At 38.4% G+C, this 26,411-nt stretch overlaps 5 protein-coding genes and 1 long non-coding RNA gene across 11 annotated transcripts; 3 read left to right on the top strand and 3 right to left on the bottom strand.

Moving 5' to 3' along the window:
- Positions 1-4,138, bottom strand: LOC112458068 (probable cytochrome P450 303a1). Its single transcript, XM_025021484.1, has 10 exons — positions 3,860-4,138; positions 2,406-2,515; positions 2,076-2,327; positions 1,521-1,989; positions 1,226-1,406; positions 1,008-1,116; positions 745-925; positions 543-660; positions 296-434; positions 1-201 (listed from the first exon to the last, which is right to left on the bottom strand). The coding sequence occupies exons 2-10, from the start codon at positions 2,488-2,490 to the stop codon at positions 17-19; spliced, it is 1,719 nt and encodes a 572-aa protein (XP_024877252.1). The 5' UTR covers positions 2,491-2,515; positions 3,860-4,138; the 3' UTR covers positions 1-16.
- A 213-nt stretch (positions 4,139-4,351) lies between these two features.
- Positions 4,352-7,826, bottom strand: LOC112458070 (methyltransferase-like protein 17, mitochondrial). Its single transcript, XM_025021487.1, has 10 exons — positions 7,735-7,826; positions 7,319-7,468; positions 7,085-7,238; positions 6,251-6,644; positions 5,997-6,150; positions 5,774-5,917; positions 5,150-5,236; positions 4,938-5,076; positions 4,596-4,734; positions 4,352-4,525 (listed from the first exon to the last, which is right to left on the bottom strand). Exons 2-10 carry the CDS (start codon positions 7,370-7,372, stop codon positions 4,381-4,383), a joined length of 1,410 nt encoding a protein of 469 aa, XP_024877255.1. The 5' UTR covers positions 7,373-7,468; positions 7,735-7,826; the 3' UTR covers positions 4,352-4,380.
- Positions 7,827-7,876: 50 nt separating this feature from the next.
- LOC112458067 (xenotropic and polytropic retrovirus receptor 1-like) lies at positions 7,877-12,824 on the top strand. 5 transcript variants are annotated; one of them, XM_025021480.1, is made up of 12 exons: positions 7,877-7,963; positions 8,330-8,483; positions 8,941-9,197; positions 9,351-9,612; positions 9,672-9,847; positions 10,202-10,303; positions 10,452-10,689; positions 10,827-11,021; positions 11,097-11,266; positions 11,390-11,523; positions 12,027-12,253; positions 12,574-12,663. In XM_025021480.1, exons 1-11 carry the CDS (start codon positions 7,895-7,897, stop codon positions 12,241-12,243), a joined length of 1,974 nt encoding a protein of 657 aa, XP_024877248.1. In that variant the 5' UTR covers positions 7,877-7,894; the 3' UTR covers positions 12,244-12,253; positions 12,574-12,663. The 5 variants fall into 5 exon arrangements, with proteins under 5 accessions (XP_024877248.1, XP_024877247.1, XP_024877251.1 ...); XM_025021479.1 differs by lacking the exon at positions 12,027-12,253 and having other exon boundaries at positions 12,574-12,824; XM_025021483.1 differs by lacking the exon at positions 12,574-12,663 and having other exon boundaries at positions 12,020-12,119.
- Positions 12,825-13,536: 712 nt separating this feature from the next.
- Positions 13,537-20,093, top strand: LOC112458074. Its single transcript, XM_025021492.1, is given in 10 exon segments — positions 13,537-13,593; positions 13,595-13,661; positions 13,664-13,730; positions 13,849-14,000; positions 15,209-15,880; positions 16,460-16,687; positions 16,782-16,848; positions 16,928-17,089; positions 17,231-17,336; positions 17,411-20,093. Coding segments are annotated over 10 exon segments (1,674 nt in total). The 3' UTR covers positions 17,507-20,093.
- LOC112458075 lies at positions 15,851-17,060 on the bottom strand. Of its 2 annotated transcripts, none has more exons than XR_003041180.1 (3): positions 16,977-17,060; positions 16,248-16,409; positions 15,851-15,961 (listed from the first exon to the last, which is right to left on the bottom strand). It is a non-coding gene; the product is annotated as an uncharacterized LOC112458075 (long non-coding RNA). The 2 variants fall into 2 exon arrangements; XR_003041181.1 differs by lacking the exon at positions 16,977-17,060 and adding an exon at positions 16,771-16,857.
- Positions 20,094-20,196: 103 nt separating the features above from the next.
- On the top strand, positions 20,197-26,180 carry LOC112458066 (dentin sialophosphoprotein-like). Its single transcript, XM_025021478.1, has 5 exons — positions 20,197-20,917; positions 21,187-21,291; positions 22,263-22,658; positions 22,731-24,779; positions 24,876-26,180. The coding sequence occupies exons 1-5, from the start codon at positions 20,450-20,452 to the stop codon at positions 24,957-24,959; spliced, it is 3,102 nt and encodes a 1,033-aa protein (XP_024877246.1). The 5' UTR covers positions 20,197-20,449; the 3' UTR covers positions 24,960-26,180.
- The last annotated feature ends 231 nt before the right edge of the window (positions 26,181-26,411 follow it).

The raw sequence follows: 26,411 nt of genomic DNA, 5'->3' as shown, positions 1-26,411 counted from the left end.
CAGTCAAGTGTCTAGCTTATATTCTCAGAGAAACCAACGCCCTATATGGTTTAGGACCAGCCGTGACACCGTCCACAAAGTCTTGCGTGGTCGGTCGTGGCTCACCAGGTACCACCGAGAAGCTAAACGTCTGTAACAGCGTGGCGATTATGATGAAAATATTGCTCCTAGCTAATACCTCTCCCATACAACGGTGTCTGCCTGTAAGATGTAAATCATTTCGCACTCACGATCGAACTTATGAATTTCTGATTACAAGTTTTATCGTAATATATATACAAAGAAAGCAACGTACCGATGCCAAAAGGAAAATATTTTTCTGGCGTAATGATATTGCCGTCGTTGTCGAGGAATCTCTCCGGTCGGAAATCCTCCGGGTCGTCCCAGGATTCGTCCATGAGTATTCTATTGTAATTTACAACGAGCATCGTGTCCTGAAAAAGACGATATACACATATTTTACATATGTCATACATATCACCCAAAATACAATCATACGTTTATTTTATTGATTTATAAAATATTAAATCTTTTATAATTACCTTTGGTATCTTGTGACCCACGATAGAAGTGTCTTTTAACGCTCTGTGCGGAACATTCAAAGTACGACCCACGAATACTCTTATGGACTCCAGAACAATGGCTTGAACATACGGCATTCTGAGAATGAGGATATAATTAATATTCGGTACGAAAAAATTTCTTCCGCAATTATAGAAATTGAAAGTGATCAACGACGTTTACCTTGGTTTGTCGGCCAACGTGGGAAATCTGTCACGGCCAATAACTCTATCTATTTCTTCGTGTGCCTTCTTTTGAACTTGCGGGTACAGTATTAGATTTAAAAATCCAAATCCAAGTGCCTTTGAAGTTGTCTCGGAGCCTGCTATGAAAAGATCTACACAGATCGCCAATAACTGGGATTCTGAAATTATTTCAGAAATTATTGTGTAAAACCGTTATTTAGTAATAATAATGTTATTCGTAAGTCGTATGCTTTGAAATACCTGAAAATGTATCGCTGCAGTCTCTCGAATTTAGTACAGTTAGATAAACGTCCATCAAGTCTCGTGGGGCATCCGATAAAAATGTGTTTTTATGATTGTACAATTCCTCCTAAAATAGAAATAATTAATTCTCAATCATTATTTATCCAGGACATCCAGACGCTTGTTCATAAAATGATCTAGTAATACACTTATGTGATAATACAATGTCCACTCACTTTTAAAAATGCCCACAGTTCTTGATGCGTTTCTACAAACGCTTTATAACCGGACCATTCCGGCGCAATAAAACGTAGCAATGGAAAATGACTGAAAGGCGCGCCGATTATGTCGATTTCTTTCAGAAGCTTTGTGAGGATTTGCTGTAAGTGCGTAAGTTCCTTGTCACCAGTATCGTACCTGTAAAAATAAGGAATTATCAGGATATTACATCAAGAATTGAATCTTTATATGTTTTTTAGATTCTAGACATTTTGCGGAAGAGTAGGAACAATTCGCGTGATTAATGCAAACCTTCTTCCAGCCATCATTCTCCAAAGGGTGTTCAATACAGTGACACCAAAAGCGTCGTGCATAGGTATGATCATTCCTGCAGACTGAGAGACTTTTCTGACTTCCGCGTAGTCTTCGGCTTTCATGTACAAATCCGCCACTGTACGAGGTTTACGATCAAAGATCCTATCCTTGATTACATTGAACTCGTCGTACAGCTTCAATCTGTTCAGTTTGTTCTTCGGATCTTTCTGCAGCTTGTATATCTGGCCGATATTATTGTTGTTATTTATCGTCGTCATCTTTCGCACATCAGCCATTTCATAATTATAGCCGTTTTGTAGCAGCTTCTTGAAATGTTCCACGAGCTTCAACGCCTCATCCTCGATGATCGTGACCATACTGGTGCGACCGAAGCCAAATTCTCGCAAGTGTCGCAAGACAAATCGCCGTTGCTCCACCCACAGTCTATCATCCACTACAATGAGACCTGGCCGCAAATTATTATCTAATTAGCTTTCAAAATTCAACAAGTATATTTTTCATTTTATTTGTTTTCCGGACAGGTATAGTTACCCAGTCTGACGCCCCAAGTTCTGGCCTTGTAAAACGGTCCGGTCGGTCTGCCATCGCAATCCTCGTTGGTCAGCATCGCCCGTATGCTCTCCATATCGTTCAGAACAACGATGCGGTCTTGGCCGATCTTTAGGCCTACCACAGGACCATATTTCTTGCAGAGCGCCGAACAGGTCTTGAAGAGATATCCGGTCTCTTGACGGATACGCGCTATTTCCAACGCGCAGCCCAGAACGGGCCACCATCTTGGACCTAAAGAAAATAAAAAATATTAACAATATAATAAAAAAAAGGAATTTTTTTATCTGGAAAAGAGGAATCAATTTCTACCTGGTGGGTATCCTTTCGGTTTTTGACAGCCCAAGTATAGCAACAGCAGTACGAGCACCAGCAATAACATCGCTGTGGTGAGCATTTTATAAATCTAATCTGTATCTAATCTGTAACATATTAATAATGTAATAAATATTAAGAGAAGATAAAACTACTATGTAAACTATGTACTTTATATTTTTCTTTCTAATTTTATATTTGATATACATAATATATAGAGTTTACATAAAACTAACAACTAACACGTGCGTTATTTTCTATTTAGCGCTATTTAGCTTAGTTTCTACAAAATGAACATAAAAATAATATAAAAAGGAACGAAGAAAAAGAAAAGAAACATCTAAAAATGTATTCAGTAATTACGAAACGAATTTATATATTTGTGAAAAATATGGGTTTCAGGAAATACGTTTCTCCCAATTTTTTTCCAATCCGCTTTTGCTTTTACGAGGAATTAAATTTGTGCAATTAATGTTTGTATCCATATATATTTATATTCTGACCGGATATGCACGCACACATACATGCGTGTATTGAACGTCAAACGAGTTTCGGAGAAGAAAGTGAAACACTTGTCGTACTCTCGTATAAGAGAAAGTTGCATACGGAAGAATCGCTGCGTTACTTGCGCAAATGCGCCGTCACCCTTATTATCCCATAGTTGGTTGCGTAATCAATGTATATTTTCGCACTTTTATCGCAAGACTACTCATCGTGACCGCTTTCGAATTTTTATTTTTCAATTCCATTCACTTCGGAATTCAAGTTTACATCTCTCGACGCATTTGGAGTATCATTATTATAATAATAACACACCGATTCTTTGTGTAATTATTACAGACACTGCCCTGCAAACACCATCATTTCCTACTCAACAATGTAAATGCAATATAACACATATGTATCATATTGGATTTACATTGTTGAGTAGGAAATTGTAACTTGCATGCAAGTTGCATGTTTACTTGGTATTTGCTGGGTTGCATGTATATTCCAACTTACATATTTTACATTTTATTTATAAATTATATACAAAAGTTGCAATCCTTTTTTTCAAATTGTAATCGTCTTCAAAAATTAATTGAAATACAAAACGCACATTATCCTGTAATATTATTAAAATACTATATCAAATAAGTTTAGAAAGAAAAACGTAAAATATTTTTTAAATATTGTTGAATATTTTTAAATCAATAACAAAAGTAACAGCGAATTTAACGATATAATATCTCGTCCTTACAATATCTATTATTTTCTCGGGCAGTAGTGAATTTTGTAAATTATAAAAATTATCAAATCAATAAATAGTTTTGTGTCAGACAAATACAGAAAATTACGTAATGTGATCGTTATTTTACTAAAGGTACCGCAAAAAAAGACTTTAACACCACGGCAGAATTGGTAGAGGAGAATCGGCTCTTCCTCTATCTCGAACTTTAAATTTACCTTACCTTGTACCTGGAGAAATTTTCTGGTCCGTTGTATAAGCGGTACTGGCCGTGGACCAGCGTCCGGACCGCTTTTAAATGCCCCTCTTCATCCCATACACGCCTCGCAAGACCGATACGTTAGCATCAACATCATATATCGGTGGGCCTTTAATTGACGTCCGAAACAGGAAAGTGACAAACATTGTGGTGAGATTCTGCACAACATCTCAGCGATATATATGTATATATATATGTACAATTTAATACAGCGCAAACAAACTTAAACTTTTTATTTTAAAATAATTAAAGCCTCAACATGTAAAAACAAAGAAATGAGAATTCTGTATATTAATAGAATTATATATTTTTTTCATTATAAATATATAGATTATTATTTACAATCTCCCCAAAGTCAACATTTTTATTGTTTATGCTTTTTTCGGATCTTTACGTCTATTTAACAAGGTTTAAGGAACAACGTGTATATACGTACATTAAAAGAAAAGAGTTAAAAACGTTTAATAAAATTTTATTTCCTTATTCTAAGTATTTTCATTTTTAATAGTTGTTTCACAAGTGGCTGTTTCACAAACTGTTTCATCTCTTTCTAGACTCTCTTGCTGTTGTTCGTAATGCAGAGGTAATCTGTCGCCCCATTCACTCTCTCTCGCACAACGGTACATGTGCCTGGCAATGATGGAAAAGATATTTACAATCACATAATCATATAATCGAACGCAATTTAATAGATACGTACTTCCCATGCTTGTATTTTGTAAATATCTCCTCCTTCAGCTCGCCGTTAGCCATACACATGCGACAGATTGCGTGATTAGAACGTTTTAGTGCGGCTCGCACGATTCTTGGCCACTGCTCGTCGTCCTCGGGACGTTTGCCTGTGAAAAGAAGTTGATTATGAAAATTTTGCATCTTTGTATTGAAAACCATATTAAAGATATTAAACAAGGTAACACTTCGATAAAACTCTCATTAATTAATGTCAATGTATAACTTTCATTACGTTTTTCTAATAACGTGATTGAAATAACAATTTTGTCTCTCTCTCTCTCTGTCACTTTTATTTTCCACTCTTACTTACTTTTTTTTAACACGACGTAGGAATACAGTTCTTGTTTGTGTTGCCGACCACCCAGAAATTGCAACGGGTGATATAGAACGCTAAAGTTGCACGGAGTATTGTCGGTGGCAAATCTCGGACACTTCAGATCATGTGGACACTAAATTGCGACAATAATATAAGATACATAATTGATGCACCATGTTTGAAGTCCTTACCTAATCGGTACTTACAGGTGAGAAAACATGGGCAAATTGTGGCTCACGTCTACGTTTCGAGTTTGTGTACTTGAGAATAAAATCCCGTGCTTCATTTACTAACTTTCAAAAAAGAAAGAGCAAGAATGAGAGAATTTTACACTATTACATATATTATATACAGGGTAAGGAAAAAATATGAAAACCTTGAAAAATTTCGAAGTAAAATCCCATATTGTAGTATATAGTTTATAGTTAGAAAGAGCATAAAGTAAGAACAATTTTGGCGCAAACCAGAGGTCGATACGTTGATCCATTCGAAAGTTATTTAGGATCAAACTTCGAAAAAGCCAATTTTTGACCCCAAATAACTCCCAAATGGGTCAACATATCAACCTCTGGTTTTTTCTTATTTTATGCCCTTTCAAATGATATACTACAATATAGGAAGTTTCATTTAAAAAATTCAAGGTAACTTTGTCTTGACCTTGGCGACGCCATCTAAACTGATAAGATCAATAAATAAATCTTTTTAAATCCCACAACTTTTATCCGAAACAATTTTCTGTAAAACTTATATTTTTCGAAATTTTTCAGGGTTTCCATACTTTTTCCTCACTCTATATATATAGAAAGTAAAATTATCAACCACTCTCTTACTTTGAAACCTGCATTGGTTCCTTCTTCCACAATAATCAGATAATTGTTAGTCTTTGTCCAAAGCTTTAATATCGTATCGAGGCGCGATTCCATACCCGGTAACTCGAACAAAGAGTACGCGCTCACTACGATATCGTAAGTTCGCTAAACATAATAAAGACACATCAAATTATATTTTGTCAACAAAAATTTTAATGCGTATAACATTTTACGTTATCCTTACGCTCGTGGAGATAGGAAAATATTGGCGATAGAAAACTTCATTGATCTTAGGCTGGGCAGCTTTCGCTAATCTTTCCGACAGTTCAATCATGAATTCCGATGCGTCAACACAAAAGTATTCTTTTAACGTACTCGACCAGATCTCAGATGCCGCCCTATGGAATTTTTCTTTTTTAATTTTTTCTTAACATTATATTAACCGATCTCGTTTTAGGTTTTTTAAATCAGTCGCAATAAATAATTTTTTATATTTACCACGCGACTGTGCCGACACCAGAGCCAAAGTCAAACAATGTCTTAGGCCTAAAATCCTTGTCGCGCGATTTGATTTCGTTGAGAATCTTACGCGAAACCGCATAATTCTGAACACCTTTAGCGACCAGATACGTTAGGCAAGTGAATTTATCAAAATTTATCGGTTGCCAATTATAAACATTTTGCTTCAAAATCAATCTGGCTTTTGCATCTTTATGGAAATCTATATCCTCTACCGATATCTTCTCATGAGGATTCATAGCATTTAAACGTTCCTCTACTTTCAGGAATTTTGCCGGTAACTCGAATTGTTCTAATGGTGGACGACGATGATTCAAGTGACGGAGTAAATGCTTTGCACTCTCATTAATTTCCTTCAGGACTATTTTCTTCTCTACGAATAAGTATTAGAAATTCATAGTTGACAGTGAAGTATTTTAAACATAAAAACCAAAAACATATCTGTACCTGAGAAGTAAAAGATCGTATATCTATTTTTGAACATAGGTTTAAAGTTTTAAATAGAGAAATAATAAATTTTTTTAGATATAAAATAAAAGTAGCAACTTGATGTATTAAGTTTTTAATGAAGTATCTTAACTGACATGTTTAATAGTGCAATTGTCAATAACATGCCTGATTTAAAAATTAGACATTATAAAAATTTTCAACAGGACTTTTTTTTAAACATTTTTGTATCTTAGGAACTATAGTAACACTAGACGCATTATACAATTTAAGCTTCTGTTATATTGAAAAGTGTATTAACTCCATTTTGACAAAAACTTGAGAAAGAATCTTTTACCTCTAAGGTATAGGATATATAACATATACCTTTTAAAATACTGTGTATTTCCTTTAATGCCCACTTTGGAAATATTGGTGTTCTAGGAACAACGACACCTGGATGACGCCTATATTTTATTTCATCGTTAGAGAGTAAAGTAGACACTGTATCGTCAAGTACAGCTGTTGGTTTTGCTGAAAACTGAATGCAGGTCTAATGTCAAAGTTAATCCTTTTAAATACGTATAAATTCAATTTACAGGCATCAAATATCATACTTACACATCGCAAAGATGCGAATCTTGTACAGTGCGCTCTTGATACAATTAACTTCATACTTGCAGTAAGAAATTACGATTACAATCTAACAGTCAGCAATCGACAAGGACAACAGTTTGCATTCCCCAGTTTATTTCTTGAATACTTGAATACCTGTGCGGAAACAAGAACAAGAGAGTGTATTTTAAATCTACGTGCGACATTTATTACGACATTTATAATACCACGTGGATCGCAAATTGTTTGCGATGTGTTATAACCTTCAAGGGAAATTTTCGTCATTTTCTGACATAGATAAGAGTGTATAAAAGTATAAAAACAATTTGTAATTTCTCGCAAGCGTACGAGAAATTCTTGGCTTGCGCCAAGTTTGTAGAGAAACCGCGCGTAGGTTATGACGCGACATAACCTGCAAGTACCTGCGAAACATGCGTCATCCGGCGAATCTGAGGCTTTAAAAATAATTCGCTGCAATCTTACTCGCGCGTATGTCAATTCGAGTGTCGCGTTTACGCGAGACCGTCGTGTGACCGCTGACACGACGCGGTCTTCCTTCTCTTCCACCTTTTCCTCCTCACCATGAAATTTGCGGAACACCTGAGCGCTCACATCACACCGGAATGGAGAAAGCAGTACATCAACTACGAGGTGCGCTGTCAACATTGAAAAAATATGATATTTATATTTTTCACTGCGTACATATTTTGCCTACATGCGTCTTTTAAATTGTGTATGTACAATACAATTATCTTTGTTATTCGGAAGATTGCTCACTCTCTTCTCATTTTTCAACATTGAAAAATACGATATTTATATTTTTCTCCACATACATATTTTGCACACATGCATCTTTTGTATTTTATAATACAATTTTGTATAATGCAATTATCTTTGTTATCTAGAAGATTGCTCATCTTTCTTTATCTTACTTACCTCTCTCTCCTCATTTCTCAACATTTATTGTCTTAGATATTTGCAAGAAGTTCACATTTTATGTCATGTGATTATATACAGGAAATGAAGGCTCTGCTGTATGCCGCAGTAGAGCAAGCACCGTCGGCAGATGTAAGCGAGCCATATATTTTAGACAGCTTCTACGGCAAGTTTGACGAGAAGTTTTTCCACTATTGTGATAAGGAACTGGCAAAAATAAATACCTTCTACTCTGGTAAGATCAATTAACACTTATCTTTCTCTATAAAAAGATATTAATATAATAGCTATCCAGTAAGCATATTGGTAACAGATTTGATCAGATATGTCAGCAGACTGACATGAACTATTACATCCACATTCAGCTTATGTTCTGCCAGCAGAGTCTGCTAATATAATTAGGCAGCAGAAACCGTGCAGAGCCTGAATGATTCCTGCAGGATCTGCTTGATTTCTGCCGCTAATTTGCTGTCTGATTATGTTAGCAGACTTTGTATTTTTTATACTTCTGTTAGCCTTTTATCGACATTATGTGATATATCAGAACAAGCATCAAATCTGTAGTCTTTCTACTGACAAAATATTATAGCAGATACTTTGCAAGATCTGCTTTCGACAGACTTGGCTATCTGGGCAATAATAATTATATATAACTAAATATGAGATGAATAACAACCATGTTTTGTTTTCAGAAAAGCTGGCGGAAGCTACACGCAGATACGCCACACTTAACAACGAGTTGAGCGAAATTTTGTCGGTTTCCGATGATGTCCAGAGTCGTAAGGCACGCTATCGCAGTCACATTCTTCACAAGAAGCCAATATCGGCGCGCAAACTTCAAGAGCTAAAACTGGCCTTCTCTGAGTTCTACCTCTTCCTCATTCTGCTCCAAAATTATCAGGATTTGAATTTCACTGGATTCCGAAAAATTTTAAAGAAACATGACAAAGTACATAGATTCAGTTGACTTTACACTTTATGAATATAATTAATTTAAATGCACAGAGTAAAGAAATTAAAGAAACTGTGCGAACTCTATATGATCGGGACATACAAACAATTAAATATTAGGAGATATATACAAGGTAATGATATTTTGTAGCTTTTGAACGTGGACTTTGGTGGCAAATGGCGTGCGGAACATGTTGATACGGCGATTTTCCATACGCGCAAGGATATAGATAGACTGATCGCGGAGACCGAGGCTGTAGTCACTCGAGATCTAGAGCACGGCGATCGTCAAAGAGCTATGAAGCGACTCAGAGTGCCACCGCTTGGAGAGCACCTCTCTCCATGGATCACATTTAAAGTCGGCCTTTTTTCCGGCGCTTTCGTCATACTTTTTGTAGCTGTGATATTATCTGGTAAGCAGAATGAATATTTTTTTTGTTTTATTTGCATTATATTGACTTTGCTTTTTCAGCTATGCGATATAACAAGAAGGATAACTGGAAGGTACTGTGTCGAATTTATCGAGGACCACTCCTTCTGACAGAATTCCTCTTTTTAATGGGAATCAACGTTTATGGCTGGAGATCTTCTGGCGTGAATCATGTGCTGATATTCGAACTTGACCCACGCAATCATTTGTCAGAACAGGTTTTATGATGAATAAAATCAATATTTTATAGATCGCAATTGTAGTGAGATGTGATTAGCTTTAAAGCACTAACAGGATTTATTAATGCGTTCTAAAAGTTTCTTTAAATAGTCGTCGAGACATTAATTTATTCAGCCATTATAAATAAAATTTACTAATAACTAATTATTAGTAATTGGTATGACATTACGCCATTCGGTTTTATACGATATATTAATATAAATATATTAATATAAATATATTAATATAAACATATATTAATATAAATATATTAATTTTAATTGGTAATTTCGAATTATTTTATAATTAAGAATAAATTGTTGGTATCACGAATTTCATGCATTTACTTTCAGCACATCATCGAAATGGCAACCATACTCGGCCTGGTCTGGTCCATGTCTATCCTGGGTTTCCTATATAGCGACACGTTGGGTATACCACCGTTTGTTCAACCAGTAAGATTATGCATGTTTCCATAAGTCTCTATATTAGAATTTTTACGTGTTTTTTTTGCGAGAAATCTACTTTAAGGCGACAAATAATCGATCTTTCACGATGTAAGAAAGTTTTTTATCCCAAGGAATTGATTGCAGTTTTTTGCAGATGTTGTTTTATACGCTGTTGGCACTGTTCCTGTTCAATCCCACCAAGACTCTGCGACACGAGGCGAGATTCTGGACGCTACGCGTTCTGGGTCGCGTCTTCTGCGCACCGTTTTTTTATGTGGGCTTCGCGGATTTCTGGCTCGCTGATCAGCTCAATTCTCTTCACACAGTCTTCCTAGACTTTCAGTATTTTGTCTGTTTCTATATCCAGAACAATTCTTGGACCGACGTTACAGGTCAGTAATTAGCTAGATGCAACGAATCATTTATGCTAACATGGTAACATTTTCATCATGAGCGTTTTTACTTCTCGTTACGTTATATTAGATCTGTATTTATATCTCTAATCAGTATTCGACATCTGATATTTTAGATACGGAAACCTGCATAATGCGTGAACTATCGATGAGACCGTTTGTGGTATGTTTACCGGCATGGTTTCGATTTGCACAATGCCTTAGGCGTTATCGAGATACGAAGGAAACCTTTCCACATCTGTTAAACGCAGTTAAATACGCAACAAGCTTCTTTGTGGTTATTTTCTCTTACCTGCACTTAACAAACAAGAGTAAGATCCTTGCTCAGTTAGCGTATAAAGTTAAATATTGTCTGTTTCTCAACCAAATTGGCTGTTCCAAAATAGAGTACTACCCATTATCTACTGAGAATCCCTACTTTTACCTATGGCTGACAGTCAGTGTGGTGAGTTCCTGTTTTACGTACACGTGGGATGTAAAATTGGATTGGGGTCTCTTCGACAACAGTGCTGGAGAAAACAAATTCCTCAGAGAAGAGATAGTTTATTCGTCACCTGTACGTTTTTTCTGTAATATATTTTGTTATATTACACATAACAAAATTAGTAATATTAATGACAACTAATGTATTAATTGCTTATTTGACTGATAATTTATTGCAGTTTTTTTTATTTTGTAGTATTATTACTATTTTGCAATGGTCGAAGATTTTATCTTGCGATTTGGATGGGCGTTTTCTTTGTCTCTGACAGAGATGGGATACATTCACGCCGACCTTATGATTTCTATAGTTGCTCCTTTAGAAGTCTTCAGGTAAATATATGCCTTTATTCGTGTTTTAATCTTGAATGCACGTGGAATATGTTAAAATTGATGTGAAAAATATTTGTTGAAATAGTATTAGTTTGATAAATGCAAGTTGTCGATTTTTATCGTTGTTTCATTATGCTTGATAAAGCATTAATATTTAAGTTTATGGTTTGCACGCACTATATGCACATGAGCCTCAATTATATGTCAATACTTTAAAAAGTAAAACTCGTATTGTTTCTTTATTTTTCAATTTATAATAAATTGAAGAAAATAAAATTATTTTTAAATTTGGACTCTAGATTGACTAAATCTAAAATATTGACATATAACTAAGAATCAATTACTCGCGTTACTCAAAATTCTCTCCAGTGATTCTACGTTAATGTTTGCACTCTGTATAGTAATGAAATAATTGATCGTCGAAAGTCAAAAGCAGCGACTTAATCGACGATAGACCGGCCAATCTAATCGCTTATCAATGTGCCTTACTAATAAGTCGCTAGAAGGTTCATGTGGAATTACTTTCGACTGGAGAACGAGCATCTATACAACGTAGGCAAGTTCCGAGCGGTACGAGATATCTCCATAGGGCCCATCAGGCGCGATGAAGACAACCTCAGAAACGTGGTGCGTCTGATGGACAGTGTAAACGAGAATGACGACAACGGGAATGACGATGACAATGATGGATTAATGGAGACCCATGATCACGATGTCTGATATGTTTTATGTAATTTGTTGCTTTATTTTAATTTTTCACTCATGTTTATATATATATATATACATATATATGTATATATATGTACATTTATAACTTCGATATACATATATTTAAAAACTCAACGGAATATCACTAAATTTTTTATTGCACAATTTTGTTTTATTATCGGATGCATTATGACGTACCATTATGCGATTGTTTGTACATACTTGATATGCGAACTTCTTAGTAAATATATATTACAAATATCTATAATGTATATACAATCATTACAATAATTAGAAAAAATTGCGCCACCATTGGTAATAATCTGTATGTTTGCTCGACAGACGTTTCGTGTGGAACTTCTTCCGCTTGGAGAACGAGCATTTGAACAATTGCGGGAAGTTTAGGGCGGTGCGGGACATCTCGGTTGCACCAGTCGACTGCTCGGATCAGACGCAGATATTGCGAATGATGGATGCATCCGACGGCGTAATAAATCGCAGGCGAAAGCAAAATGTGGGCGAAAAGCGCAAGCCGATTCGGTTGCTCGTGAAGGCCGAGTCTTTGATGGACGATTAAGGCGATATGATCATCGATTTGGCATTAAACTTGTATATAGCTAAATCGATTTTTTGTACTGCCTTGTAACTTTAATTTTATTTACATCTATGATGGTTAATTGAACTGACAAAAGCAGAGGATAGAAATATGAAAATTTTGGCATACTTTGGATGAAAGATGCCGAATCGTTATTTATGTGGCATGTAATTAGATATGTTAGTCTATCGATAAAAGATTACGACTATCTATAAATAAATAACAAATCGATATAATTTGCTATCGAAAGCGAAATCTAAAAGTTTCGAAAGAGTTAAAGGGACGAGATTATATCAAACGTTAGAACTGATAGTACTTTTACTTCAATTACTATCTGTACCTCGATTAAATAAATAATTGTTATCAAATAAAACGTTGTGTTTCAAAAGCGATATTCAGGCAGTAAGCATCATCCCCTTACATCCAAACATTTGGATCCAAAATATAAATTAAAAATTGCCTCGATATTGCTACCGATATTTGACAATGTTCTCTTTTTTCTCAATAGCTTTGAAACGTAACAAATCCATCAGCATCTACCGATAGAATATGCAGTTAATAAACTTTGCCATTTTACCGAGTAGGTATATTATGGATTCAGAGAAACGTTTCTACCGACGTTCAGCGAACGAATCAAAGGGTGAACGTCCTAACAGAGTGAATCGGAACCGCGACAATCTTGTAAAACGGAACAATCCTCACATGTGCGGATGCGGGTGTGCAGAATAGTGGGGATACATGGCAGCTGCTTAATGAGACTTAATGCGCCCAATGCTAATCGCCGGTGCGGTACGCTATGACGATAGGAGGAGGAGGAGGAAGAGACGGAGGAGGAAAAAACGCGTCCTCGAGAAATGCGGAGTACTCGCGCAACGTCGGAACAAGACGAAGCCGGTGTGGAAGGGTGGAAGTCGGTGTGGTGGTCGTTATTGATTGAACGCGGAGCCGTGCTAATCGCGCAAGCCCGCCGTCCGCCCTGAATGAAGTGACGTGCTCTCTCGCATATGGAGACGCGAATAGAGGGACGATAAGACCTGTGTGCAAGGCCTTCAACAGCCGACCAGCAGCAGTGACAACGACGACGAGAGGATGCTCCTTTCACGGGGCTGGACTTGGCTGACGTTGATGCCGCTCCTGTTGAGCCTGTCCACCGGCGAGGTCAGCTTTTATCGGGGTGAGTAGAGGTAGAGTCTACGGCCTTAGGCGACAACGTCTCCAGGGGGAATGACACGGAGAAGACCCACTTGTAGCCTTTCGAAAATAATGTTTTATTTTTAATTAGTAAGGACTGTGTGATCGACTGAATGTTGAAATATTTAATCGTTGCGTGTTCCGCGCAAATGTATTCGCTCAATCGGTTTGCAAAGAAAAAAATATGTTAAGGGGAAAGGAATCTTTAACTAGGCTGATCTACATTTTTAAGGATATATACAGAAAAAAAATTGTTTTTCTCTGAACAATATTAATTCAGAATTTTGATGCGGAAAGAACTAAAAAAGCTAAAATTAAAAATAATACGGTACTGATAAGTAATACCACAAACTATTATCGTTATGCTTATGATTCTTTTTTATCGTTAAAAATAGATTATTTTATTTTATTTCAAATCTTATTTGAAATAGAATGAAATGATTTTAGAGTCCTGTTTTTTTTTTCAATTCTTTTAAATAAAAATTCAGTACAATTCAAAGATTTTCAAATATAATATAAAAACGAACTATATAATTTGACTAATTGTATAATATTGTACAATGTCAAGAGATTCCATCCCGACCATCCTTTTATGGTAGGATTGTGTGAATAATGAGCGGAACACGAGAATAATGAACCGGATAATCCGACATAATCGTCCATGGTATTTTTTATTTTCTCAAAACGTAATTAAGAGCTGAAGGTCAACAGTATATAAATTACAGGATTGTTTGTTTGCTCCAACTCCAACTCGATGTGACCGGTTAACACATAATGGTTTTTACAAGTGGAAAATTTTACATACATGCAAACATACACATATAGGGAAACTTAACAAGAGAGCAAACGATTTTTACTGGACAGTGTTATCGTGGAGCGACAGTGTATCTTGGCCGCAGGAAATCCGATTGCGTGCATACGAAAGCGGCAGGAAACTCAGCGATAATAATCCAAGCTGGATACAATTTAGCGGTCACTAATTCACGATGTTGTAGTTCGTGATATTTATTGGATTAAAGCTAATGTACTGACATGTTAAAATTTCCATTGTTCGATACCGAAGGCGACGTTTATATTTGAATTAGTTTCATATTATAGAATAAAGTTGATAATTAGAGAGTTGTAATAATAAGCGCATTGAACGCGGAAACAAACATACGGTTTCTATTTCTTCAAACTGACGTTATGTAGATGCGCTCCCGGAAACGCCAGAGGATGCCGCGCTGAAACACCTGGCCCGCTATTTGGAGACGCATCGTCTGCAGCAGCGTCTTCATCAGTCGCACCTGCCTACGTTCCTGTCGCCGATGCACAAGAAGCACAACAGTCTGGATCGCCTTCCTGAGGAGGAGCGCTTCCTGAAGCTTCTAGCCGAAAGAAAAATCACTCTGGACGACCTGAAGCAGTTTTTCATAAAGAACTTGCTGACGCCTCATTATCGCACGAATAACAATCCGATCAGCGATCAGATCACGGATCGAGAACCGGCGTATCTCCTGTCTTATTACAATCTGGATCTCAAGCGTTTGGCTTACCCCGATGAGAAACAGCTGAATGAAAATGACGACCGTTTTCCTAAAAATATCGGGTACGGGCAAGCTTTCGATATGGACAGAGATGCGATGGAGTCTATGCTAGATACTTTCCGAGAAAAGTACACAGATTTCAATCATGGGGTGAGAACGTTGCATCATGAGGGCGGAAGGGAGGCAGCACCCATGCGTCCGGCAGCAGCAGTGGCATCGGCAACGACCGAGCCAGAATTCACGTATAGGTTCGACGACTCGAATCTCAAGGAGAAGCACCCCTTTGCGGTAAAGCCGAACGATCCCAGATATTACGGCGAGGCATCATTTTCGTCGGGTAAACATTTGTTTCATTCATTAATTTGCCTTTTATCGGAATCCTTTAGAGCGATTTTTTAATCCATTTTGGCGCACACAACTGAAAAAAAATACAGAACTATTGAGAAACCTCTATCTATCTGCACATTCCGTATCTCTCCAATAAAAGGCAAGAAGTTTTTGATATCTTAATTTCAAAAATGTACATACATATAATAATTGAATAACAAATAGAGAAATAAGTAAAAAATATTAAATAATTTTGAAATATATTATTACTTTTTGCCTTTTTCTTTTAGAGAAGCTCAAGGTTATTAGTATACTATTTCAGCATTATATATTTATCACATTTTGTTTCGAATCCAATTTGAAAAACATTACCCTACCCTAGAGTCTTGGAAGGGTCAAATTACGTCAGTCTCTATAAGCATCGATAATTCCTCTGCTTATATTTAACCCTTTCTTTTTTTAAACTTTCCCTTTTTATAGTCACTTTGACTCGTTGATAAGTATAGTTCCTGTCAGCTGCCTTTGCTTTCTGCTTCTTCCTAAAGTTCATGAATGTCATTAAACTTTCTCCAATTTATGCAATTCGTAGATGATTTAGATTGGCAAGACGCGCCGAGAATAAATTGGAAAGAGGAAAAGACTGCGGATAAAGAGCGAATATTGACAAAGCACGAAGACGATATGCGGAACGTCAATCAAGAGACACCGAAGGATTTGGCCGCGAGACTCGACATATCGGAACCGGAAAGATCTGTGGGACGTTATCCGGTGATCGTACCCGTAAATCACGACTTCAACAATGACATTTATTTTATCGGTAAGCAATAAAAGTGAAATGAAATTTGTAAGAAAATTATTCGATTTTGTGAAAATTATTCAATTAAACGTGACGTTTCATACGCGTTTTTCAGCAATTGTGGCTGGTTGCAGTGCAGCTGCGATGTTCGCTTTAGTATTGATTAGCTTAACATGGTGCAGGTAATGCCGATTACACTAATTCGTCGTTTAGTAGCTCGTTTTACAGCGTCTCATTTCCTCGCGGGACCTCATTTTTCAGACTGCAACGCGGTGCGAAAGCTGCAGCGGACATAGAGTATCCTGCTTACGGTGTGACAGGACCGAACAAGGACGTGTCGCCTTCCGGTGACCAGAGGCTCGCCCAGTCCGCCCAGATGTATCACTTCCAACACCAGAAGCAACAAATTATCGCCATGGAAAAGTGAGTTCAAGATCCATGGAAGATATTTGATACAACTGTTAAAAAATAAATATATATTTATCAAAATCCATCATTCATAAAAAAAAAATATTTTATAGGAATAGAATATCTTTTAAGAATAACAAATATCATTTGTTACAGTCGCACTTCTGCAACGAGGGATCCAGGTTCACTCTCGGAAGCGGAGAGCGATGAAGAGAATGAGGAGGGCGACTATACCGTTTACGAATGTCCAGGACTTGCATCTGTGAGTTTCGCAAAATAAGCAATTTCCATCCTCACGCTCAGCGTTTCAATTGTGGATATTGTTATGTGTTAAAGACGGGCGAGATGGAGGTGAAGAACCCGATGTTCCATGACGATCCTACACCGGCGACGCCGGCGGCGCAGAGCAACAAAGAAGAGGACCACATATAGTTCCAATAAAGTAGAGAGTAAAAAAAACCATACGCGCGCGATCTAAAGAAATCTTTCCTGGTGCTTAGCTCACTGTTAATGTACCATATCGGAAACGTTTATCCATTATATTGAGTGTGTATACAACTTTAATATTTATATATGGCGCGATGGGGGGAAGGGGGCGACGCGTTTTACGAGGAAGACGGAAAGAGATGGAAGGGATCGGTTCGGTATCAGAACAACCGACGTCATTTTTCGTTCCGGAAGTAAGAGAACAGAAGACGCTTACCTACATAATAAATGAAATCGGGAGCACGACGAACGGGTCAACATTCAACAAGCGTGCGATTTTATGCGGGTGGATTTAGAAACCTGCGATTTATTGTGGTCGCATCGTCGAATTGGTGAATCGAGTCGATCTTGCGAAACGTCGACGGTGCTTCAAGGAAATTCAATCCTAAAAAAACACCAGTCTTTTTTAGTTATATTACAAGAGATATATATTATAAAAGAAGACGATAGTATTTATATCGTCTTTTTCCCCGCATCAGGGCGACGTCAGGTTTTCCCGTTCATCGAAACGTCACATTGTTTTATCGCGATTTTACGAGCGGAAGTAAACGGAATTCGAATGGGGGAGCGAATTAATCGCCGATCAAAGCCGCGTCTTTGCGAGAACACCCAGTTTTCTAATGTCGTGACGTATTATAGTTTGTACTTTCATAGTAGGAGCAGGTTGTCGCACGATCGCAATTATTTTTCTATGACTTGTCACCGACCACGCATACTTACAGTTCCGATATCTGATCCACACTTGAACAGATATTTGATGTATTCATCGAATACGTCCATCGGATATGCATACTGTGCATGAGCAGCCGATATACCAAAGTCTATCGTCCGAGATTACACTCCTTTGAAAGTAAGAAAAAAAAAGAACTACTATTAATTACCGACTATTAATTTGGGACGGTCTACAGTCATACCGTTATTCGAATCTGTTTGGTTGGACACATGTGAAAAATTATACAGTATTATTGTATAATTACACGATTATATGTCACGAAATCTTAACTCTTATACATCTGTCTTAGCGTATATACAAAGATAAGTACTGTATTAAACCGTGTGTTCCGCAGAATATGTATCTGTTTTACACACATGGGGAACAGAACGTACTAACGGGATTATTTCTATCACAGAGCAAATATCTCCTTTTGGAATTGTAATGAGAGTGTGACGAGCAACATTACGATTTAAATTTGTGCTATATTATATTTCTAGATAGATATATTAAATGACAGATAACGAGTTTCTGGCAAACTCGTTTATAAGTAATTATATACGTTTTACCGAAATCTTTGCTATAATAAAAAATTTCTCAATCTTCTGAAAAAAAAAATTAATTAAAGATTTTAAGCTTTATATTATATTCTCTGATTGCTTACAATGTGTGCTAAGTGGTATCGAGTAGTTTTATGTGAATTGAAATTGTTTGCAAGTATATGTAAAATATATCGTTGCGTTTTGTTATTCCAATCTAAAAAGTAACAGTCTCCAAACTATAATCTTTTGCTTTATGTGATACAAGAAAGTCAATAGCATGATCCATGCAAACATACGAATGAAATTATTAAAGTTTTTTGTTCTTGTGGAAGCGTTTCTTTACGGATAACGATCGGAAATGCGAGGAAACTGTTCTCTCTCGACAGTTGCCGATAGGTAATACACATGTACACGCGCATACACACGTACACATATATATATATACACACACGTATAACATTTGTTGGCTTAAAAGGACAATATATTTTATTTTTCTATGATAATGGTCATTGTTAGCTGTGTAAAGAGAATCTATATCGCTATTAATCCTAAGTCATCAAAACGCAGAGCTACTATATATATTTATTTTAGCGAATGTTAAATGTCTATTTAATGCGAAGATTTGATGCAAAAAGCTATAACGGAGGGATGTATGCCCTCCGTCTTGCGTTGTAGCTGTTACAAAATCCCTTCTCTATTCGCCGTTTATGCTCTAAAACAATACAGGCATGTGGCATAAGATCTCAAAATGGTATAAAGAGTTCTTCCTTTTCCCGAACGCTACCTTTAGTATACATTATTAAGCGATTAGCGTATTTTAGCTGAGATGAGATGTAACAAATATGTTGAAGCATGAATATACGTTTCTAGTCTTGTACTTTGACACTACGCATATATATATATATATATATATATATATATATATATATTATTACACGAGTACATTGAACGCGTATAAGCAGAGAACATCATATGAGAGGACAATCTGCGTACAAATAGACCATTGACGTACAGCGATTTGTAGCATGATTGTGATTGTGCACGCGGTTGTTGTATCTTACTCCGGGGAATAGGAACCCTTTATTTGTCGATTGAATTGATCCTTGATGATTCCATTGAAATTATGCAATCTCGTCCTGCAACACACCGTCAACCTAATTGTATGCGGATTACACGCGACATTATGATTTTCACTTCTATCAATCAAAAGCTAGCGTAAAAGACATATACAAGTTATAGATGAATGTATTATTATTTTATTAATAAATTGTTTATTTTATAAAGTGTCTATATACTTTCATACGTACGCCGCGTGTCGGGAGATGCGAAACAATGTAAAATAAAAAGGAACAAAAGGAAAACGCATAGAGGAAAACGACGCTCCTCTTCGGGCTCGCTATCAGATCCGTGCTCCGGATATTTGAGAGCTCGCTCAGCTCGCTGCGGGACGGGGGCGGGGACCGGGGACGGAGAAGGGGCCAACGTTTACTTGTCACGTCCCTGTACTCCCTGTCTGCCTGTCTCTCTTGCGCATGACGCGAACAATTCCAAAACAGTTCTCGGTCTCATTCCCACTTGTTCCCACTTCGTGGCTTCGTGTTTCGTCAACATTTGGACCTACGACGAACTGCTGTTATGCCCTCGTCGTTCAATCCCGCACTGGATTCATGCTGCATGGGCCGGACCGTTTCGGGCGACGAGTGTCGTTGGGACGTGTCCTCGACGAGAGACGGCGCTCTCGATCTCGACCACGGTCGTATTCACGACCGTGATCTCGACAATTGCGTGTCCTCCGATTCGGAAGACGAGTGGCGGTTCTGGCAGTGGCGGCCGAAGGAGCCGCGGGTGCCGTGGTACCGAAATTTACCGAGCGTCACCATCTTGAGCAACGTCTCGTCTGTCCCGAGGCTCCCAAGTCCACGGGAGTGTGAGAGTGCGTTATCACCATCGACGTCGTCGACCATGTTTCCGACGAGTATTAACGTCGACTCCGAGGAGTATTACTGTTTCCGGGTGAGGGAGAGCATCGGCGAGCCCGGCGTCGAGAACATCGTCATCCCGTGCTCGAGCAACTTCGACCTGGAGAAGCTGCGGACGGAGCTGGTGAGTCGAGAATCTTCTCGCGCTCGAAGGCACGGGGACGATCGCGGTTAGCTAAAAGGTCAAAAGCATCGTGCGTCGAAATATATGTATTACATCATCCGAAGTGATTTCTCAAGGTTTCGTCACGCGTCAGAAGATAGAAAGTATATTGCGATTATATCGACGAGTTCCCGTTATCGAATCACACATTTTTCCGACTTTCCGACTGCTCCATGTACGCGTAAATTATAATAATTGTTGATTACGTGGGCTTTCGTGGTCTGTTGTAGTGGAAGCAGTTTGGCGTGCCAAGGGCTAGACGCATCTCTTACATCGACGACGACGGGGACGACGTTCCAATCGATTCGGAATGCGAGTTTCACGAAGCATTGAAGGTACGCGCTATACATATATAACACCTATATACTGTATACATATATGTATACAATTGTAGTTACATCTCATTTATTCGTGCAACACATTGAAGCAATTAAGCGTATTTGCCTCTTCTTTCGAGATTTCCCCCCCTTTTTTTCTCCCCGATGTGTTTGGGATAAGCTTGGTCCTATCCCAAACACAACAGCGTGTCTCCAACTGATTGCTCCAGTTGTTTGACACAAAACTTCTGATTCCCCCTTATTCTTTCGAGATAATCGACATGAGGTTAGGTACGAACTCAAATACCTTCTTCGGTATTTCCGAAAAATTGTTCGAATTGTCAGGAGAAGATTTGAGAGCAGGTTGCGTGAATTAAATCCGATTCAAATTTCGCGCCCATCTGAAATTGTTTCATCTCCAATCACCGGAAAATCCAATTTTGAAAACTTTTTTTTCCCTTAACATTCGAATTTTTTTCAGCAGTTTATTTCAACCGATTTCTCTTTGAAATTCTTTTTGCCGCAAAATTTGAATTTGATTTAGTTCGTGTAACTTTCCGTCTGATATATTCGTCTGATAACTCTTACGAGTTTCCGATAGATTAACAAATAGAGAGTTATTGAGAAAAATAATGTAATTCATCCGCAGCTTGGATTTTATTAGCTTCTTAATATTTACTATTAGACGGATTTGTGATGAAATTCTATAGAAGAATTATGGAAAGAGAAATAATGTTTAAAGAAATATTAAAATGTCTCAATTTATTATTTATTAGATAAAAATGTATCAAAATTTGAATTAAATTGTAAAAATATAAATCAAATGTGACACCACCTAATACAAATTATTTTATAAAGATTTCTATTTTTTAGAATTAGTTATCGCGAGACTACTTAGTCTTACAGCAATAACTTTGCATTGTGTGCTTCAATCGAAGCTTAAAGATTGCGGAAAAATTGGAGTAAACCATTTCGATTTTTTCTTTTAGCTCGCGAAAAAAGCTTTCGTGGCAAATACGGCGATTCCGTTGATCGTTGGTTCGTTCAACTATGGGCCTATGAGCAGCGACGACGAGCAAGGTTCCGGAACGAACGAGATCTGTTGCCCGAACAAAGAGTCGACAAGTATCAATGACAATCCAATCTTGTCCTTCACTGAAAAGAACGGTGGTTCTACGTCGAAACCGAATCCTGAATTCGACAAACTGAAATGTCCAAACCAGGAAATACTATCGAACCATGAGAAATTGGATGTAAGGCAATATGTTGAATCAGGCGATGAACAGACAGAATCAAAAGATGTGGAAATTCCACAATCAAACGCTTTGTTACGGTGTCATTCAGATACGGTGCCTCCTCCGTGGTTCACCGAGTACATGGATGCGGTAAGTAATATGGATAACTGAATACATATGGATACTGTGTATGCTGAAACGATTAATCTAATTGTTTCGCAGATGAAGAAAGAAATGGTATCTACGATCACACACGAGGTCGTGAAAAACGTGACGGAAGTGCTGAACAAACGTTTGGACTCCCTTGCGCATCCCCCATTGAAGGAACTGGGTCAGTCTCGAAATCAGTCGTATTCTTCTCTCTCGAAGCGACATTCCAGAGGCTCCTTCGACTCGAACGAGAAGAATCAGAAGAGGATGAGGTCTCAAGACGAGGAGCAGTCGAGCGATGCCTCGATCGAGCGCGTGGACGAGCCGCAAAACGTAAACACCGCGGAAGAGCCGCAAACAAAGAAAGATATGATATCCACAATTAGTCAAGAAGTAGTGAAGGAGATGACGGAGATGCTAAACAGAGTTACGTTGGATCTCACGTCTGTTCCTTCAAGGAAGCTCGGTCAATCGCGAAGCCAGTCGCATCTTCCTTCCTCGAAACGATTTCCTCGACACTTCGATTCGCAGTCATGTGAGAAGAATCAGAGGAAGAAGAGGTCTCAGAATGGGGAGCAGTCGAGTGACGCTTCGACGGAGCGTACATATGAGCCGCGAAACACGAGTACCGCGAATACTTCGTGGCAAGACAAGCTACTGCAGAAGAAGTTCGATCTTATGGAAGATAGGATCGCTATTTGTACGAGCAAGTTGAAAGAGGAAAAGAAGAAGAAGCATCATCAACGGCTTGCTCAAGTAACCACCGATAGTCTGAACAACGATATCGGTAAGGAGCAATCTGTTCAGAATAATGCGCGGGAAGAATTTGTCCCTCGGAAGAACCTGCCTTCGCAAGTGGATTCGATACCATACGATGAAACTCCGGGGATATTCGAGAACGAGCTTCGTATGAGCTGCTCCGTCACTGGACATCAGATATTAGATGAAGGTCGTCCCAGGGACATCTGGTACTGCAACAACTCGGATGTCGACAAAACCAGCTTCTGGTCGTGTGATCAAGACGAAGATAGCGACGATGCTTTCGAGATCGTCCAGATACCTGTTTCAGGAGGCAGAAATGAATCATCTACGCGTCCTGAGGAGCCCGCCGTCGAGCAACGACGACACGACAGCAATCGGGACTCGCCCAGCTTCGAGCTCCTGTCCGACCCGCCCTCGCCTACGTCCTTTATGCACTTCAACGAGGAGCATTTTTCGGCGAACGAGGGGAATGCCGAACAGCAATCTTTCGCGAATCCACCGACGAGCTCCATTTATGTGGTAGATATTCACGGCAAGGTCTATAATAAGCATCAATTAGCAGATCTTGACGAGCACGTTAGCGCCGATTTGGAAAAACGACCCGGCGGAGTCTATTCGTTCGTAACGGAGACCTTGCCAGTTCAGGACGCTCCCTGCTCGAAGTCGTCCTGTTCGCGTGCGGAGCAACGACCGAGCGAATGCAAGAAGAACTGTCGAGATGACGTGTGCGACACCCGCGACAACGCGAGCAGCACGTATGACGACGTGAGAAACTCGCATACGAGCTACCTGACCGTGCGGACTCACTGCGATTTGAAGACGCAATGCAGTTGCCAGTCGCAGACTGACTCGAGTGACTTCACGCAGAGCTTCCACTCGCATACCACGTCGGTCACCGACACGACCGACATTTACACCGAGGCTGCCAGCGGCAGCGGTAGGTACGGTGAGCAGCAAGTGCCGACAACAACAGCCAAGAACGTGCGAGAAGCGGCGACGACGACAACTAGAAACGATCACGATGTCGTCGATGGCTGCACGGGACTCTGGACAAACGAAATTTACAACGGTGCGGACAACTATTCGAAGTGCACTTGCAGTTCGCACAGCGGTACTTCGCGATTCTCGGCCGATTCTGCGTACCAGTCCAGTCAAGCGAGTGGACCTTCCGATAGAACGAGCTCTAACGCAGGATCGAGGAAGACATCCGTCGGTGGGGCCCGTCAGACCTCGGACACTGCTGATCCTGTTCATATTCTAAACATTAGTCCGGAAACATTAGTCACTGCAGCTGCCCATGTCGGGTCATACGCTTACGGCACCGCATGCGAGATGTTGGACAAGATACGGGCGCACACGGTGAGCTTTTAAACGTGACATTTGAACGCAAGGACGATACGCTTTCGCGTGCGAATGAGATTGTCACGAAAAAAAAAAAACGATCGTCTGTTTCAGAGAGAGGATTCTGCTAAACGTCGAGGTGGGGCGAAGTGCGATGATAAGAAGCGCTTCTTCGTTGGTCCTCTGTCTTTGTACTAATTAAACTACTAGACACGATCCTTCATTTATAGCTGACATATTGTATCCGAGCAACCACCAAGCTTCAGTTACACATTACGTTTATTATAACTGATGCTAAGTGTTTACCGGAATTATACACTACGCGGGGCTAAATAGATATATTAGGCGATAGGTAAATACGCGGATCGAATTTGCTAGGCTCGAAATGGTATTGTAGTTTGAACGTGTGGCGATCGAAGTATGTGTGCGGCGCGTCTCTTACAACTGGGATTTCTTAGATCACGCAGCGAATAAAGCGAAATTAAGTTTCCTACACCGACGATTGTTAATTGACTCATTGAGAGACACCAAGAATGAATATAGTATATCTCATTGTTAACAGGAAAAAGTTTCAATGATACTAAACCAGTAGAGTAAGTTCGAAAAGAAAGAAACAATTAAAACGCTGATGCACTTTCTATATATACGAGTGATTCTTAATTGCACGCGATAAATAGAAGTAGAAAAATGTCACAAAAACGAACCAAATACATCGTATCAAATATTACGCTGTTTACCGCGTGAAATTTAAGAATCGTTGTGTATGTAGTTATTCGAATTATGCTATGTCATAGAATGTTAGGCTTGCTCGTAGCTGTATGAAATTAAGGAATTATATATACTAAAAACGAACAGACGAAAGTGTAGAGGAGAGAGTGCGACATTGCGAAATAGTTTTAGATTTTGTGGACGAGAGGGTAGGCTGTTTGGAAGGAAAGTATGAAATTCTTTATTACAACCTTTCCGCGTATAGATAATATTAGTAATTAGAGACAGTGACTATATAGATAAATCAGTTGCCCTTATTGTTCTACTTGTATATTTACCGAAATGAAAGGGGATACCGCATTGTTTAGGACTGAATGATCGTTATTAGCTTACATGGACGATTTTGCAAACGCGTCTGAAGAGTTACGGTTCAATTCCGTTAAATGACATCTGGATATCGACGCAGAAGCTAGCACAGGAGTTACCTGCCGATGATCTTGATAAAGAAAAAATAACACAAGTCACCCCTTCGGCACATGCGTTTCGCAAAATGATGTACCAGTGTTCGGCGGTAAGATTCGCACGAAATGTTTAATCAATTTACTGCACTTTCGAAATTCTTATCTTATATGACACGCATTATTACGTTGTGTTAGAGCTTATGGAAATTAGCCGGATTTGCGGAAATAAATGTTATATGAATTATATATACATATATAGTTTACATATAAATATCCACACTCAATTTTGGTTATTTTGGAATTTGAATATACCTCTACATGTTTAGTAATTTTTTAATCTTATAATTTTGTACAATTTAAATAATTCTCGCGTAAAACTGTCGCTAAGTCTATCATCTTTTTTTTTGTGTGTAAAAACATTTGTAAAGTGAAATTTAAAATTAGTATAAAAATATTTATATACAGCTTTCACTTAAAACTA

This window comes from Temnothorax curvispinosus, unplaced genomic scaffold, assembly GCF_003070985.1.
Source record: "Temnothorax curvispinosus isolate PA1 unplaced genomic scaffold, ASM307098v1 QBEX01008647.1, whole genome shotgun sequence".
In the NCBI taxonomy this organism is placed as follows: domain Eukaryota; kingdom Metazoa; phylum Arthropoda; class Insecta; order Hymenoptera; family Formicidae; genus Temnothorax; species Temnothorax curvispinosus.
Note: the sequence above shows the minus strand (reverse complement) of the source record. Positions and strands in the feature narration are given on the sequence as shown.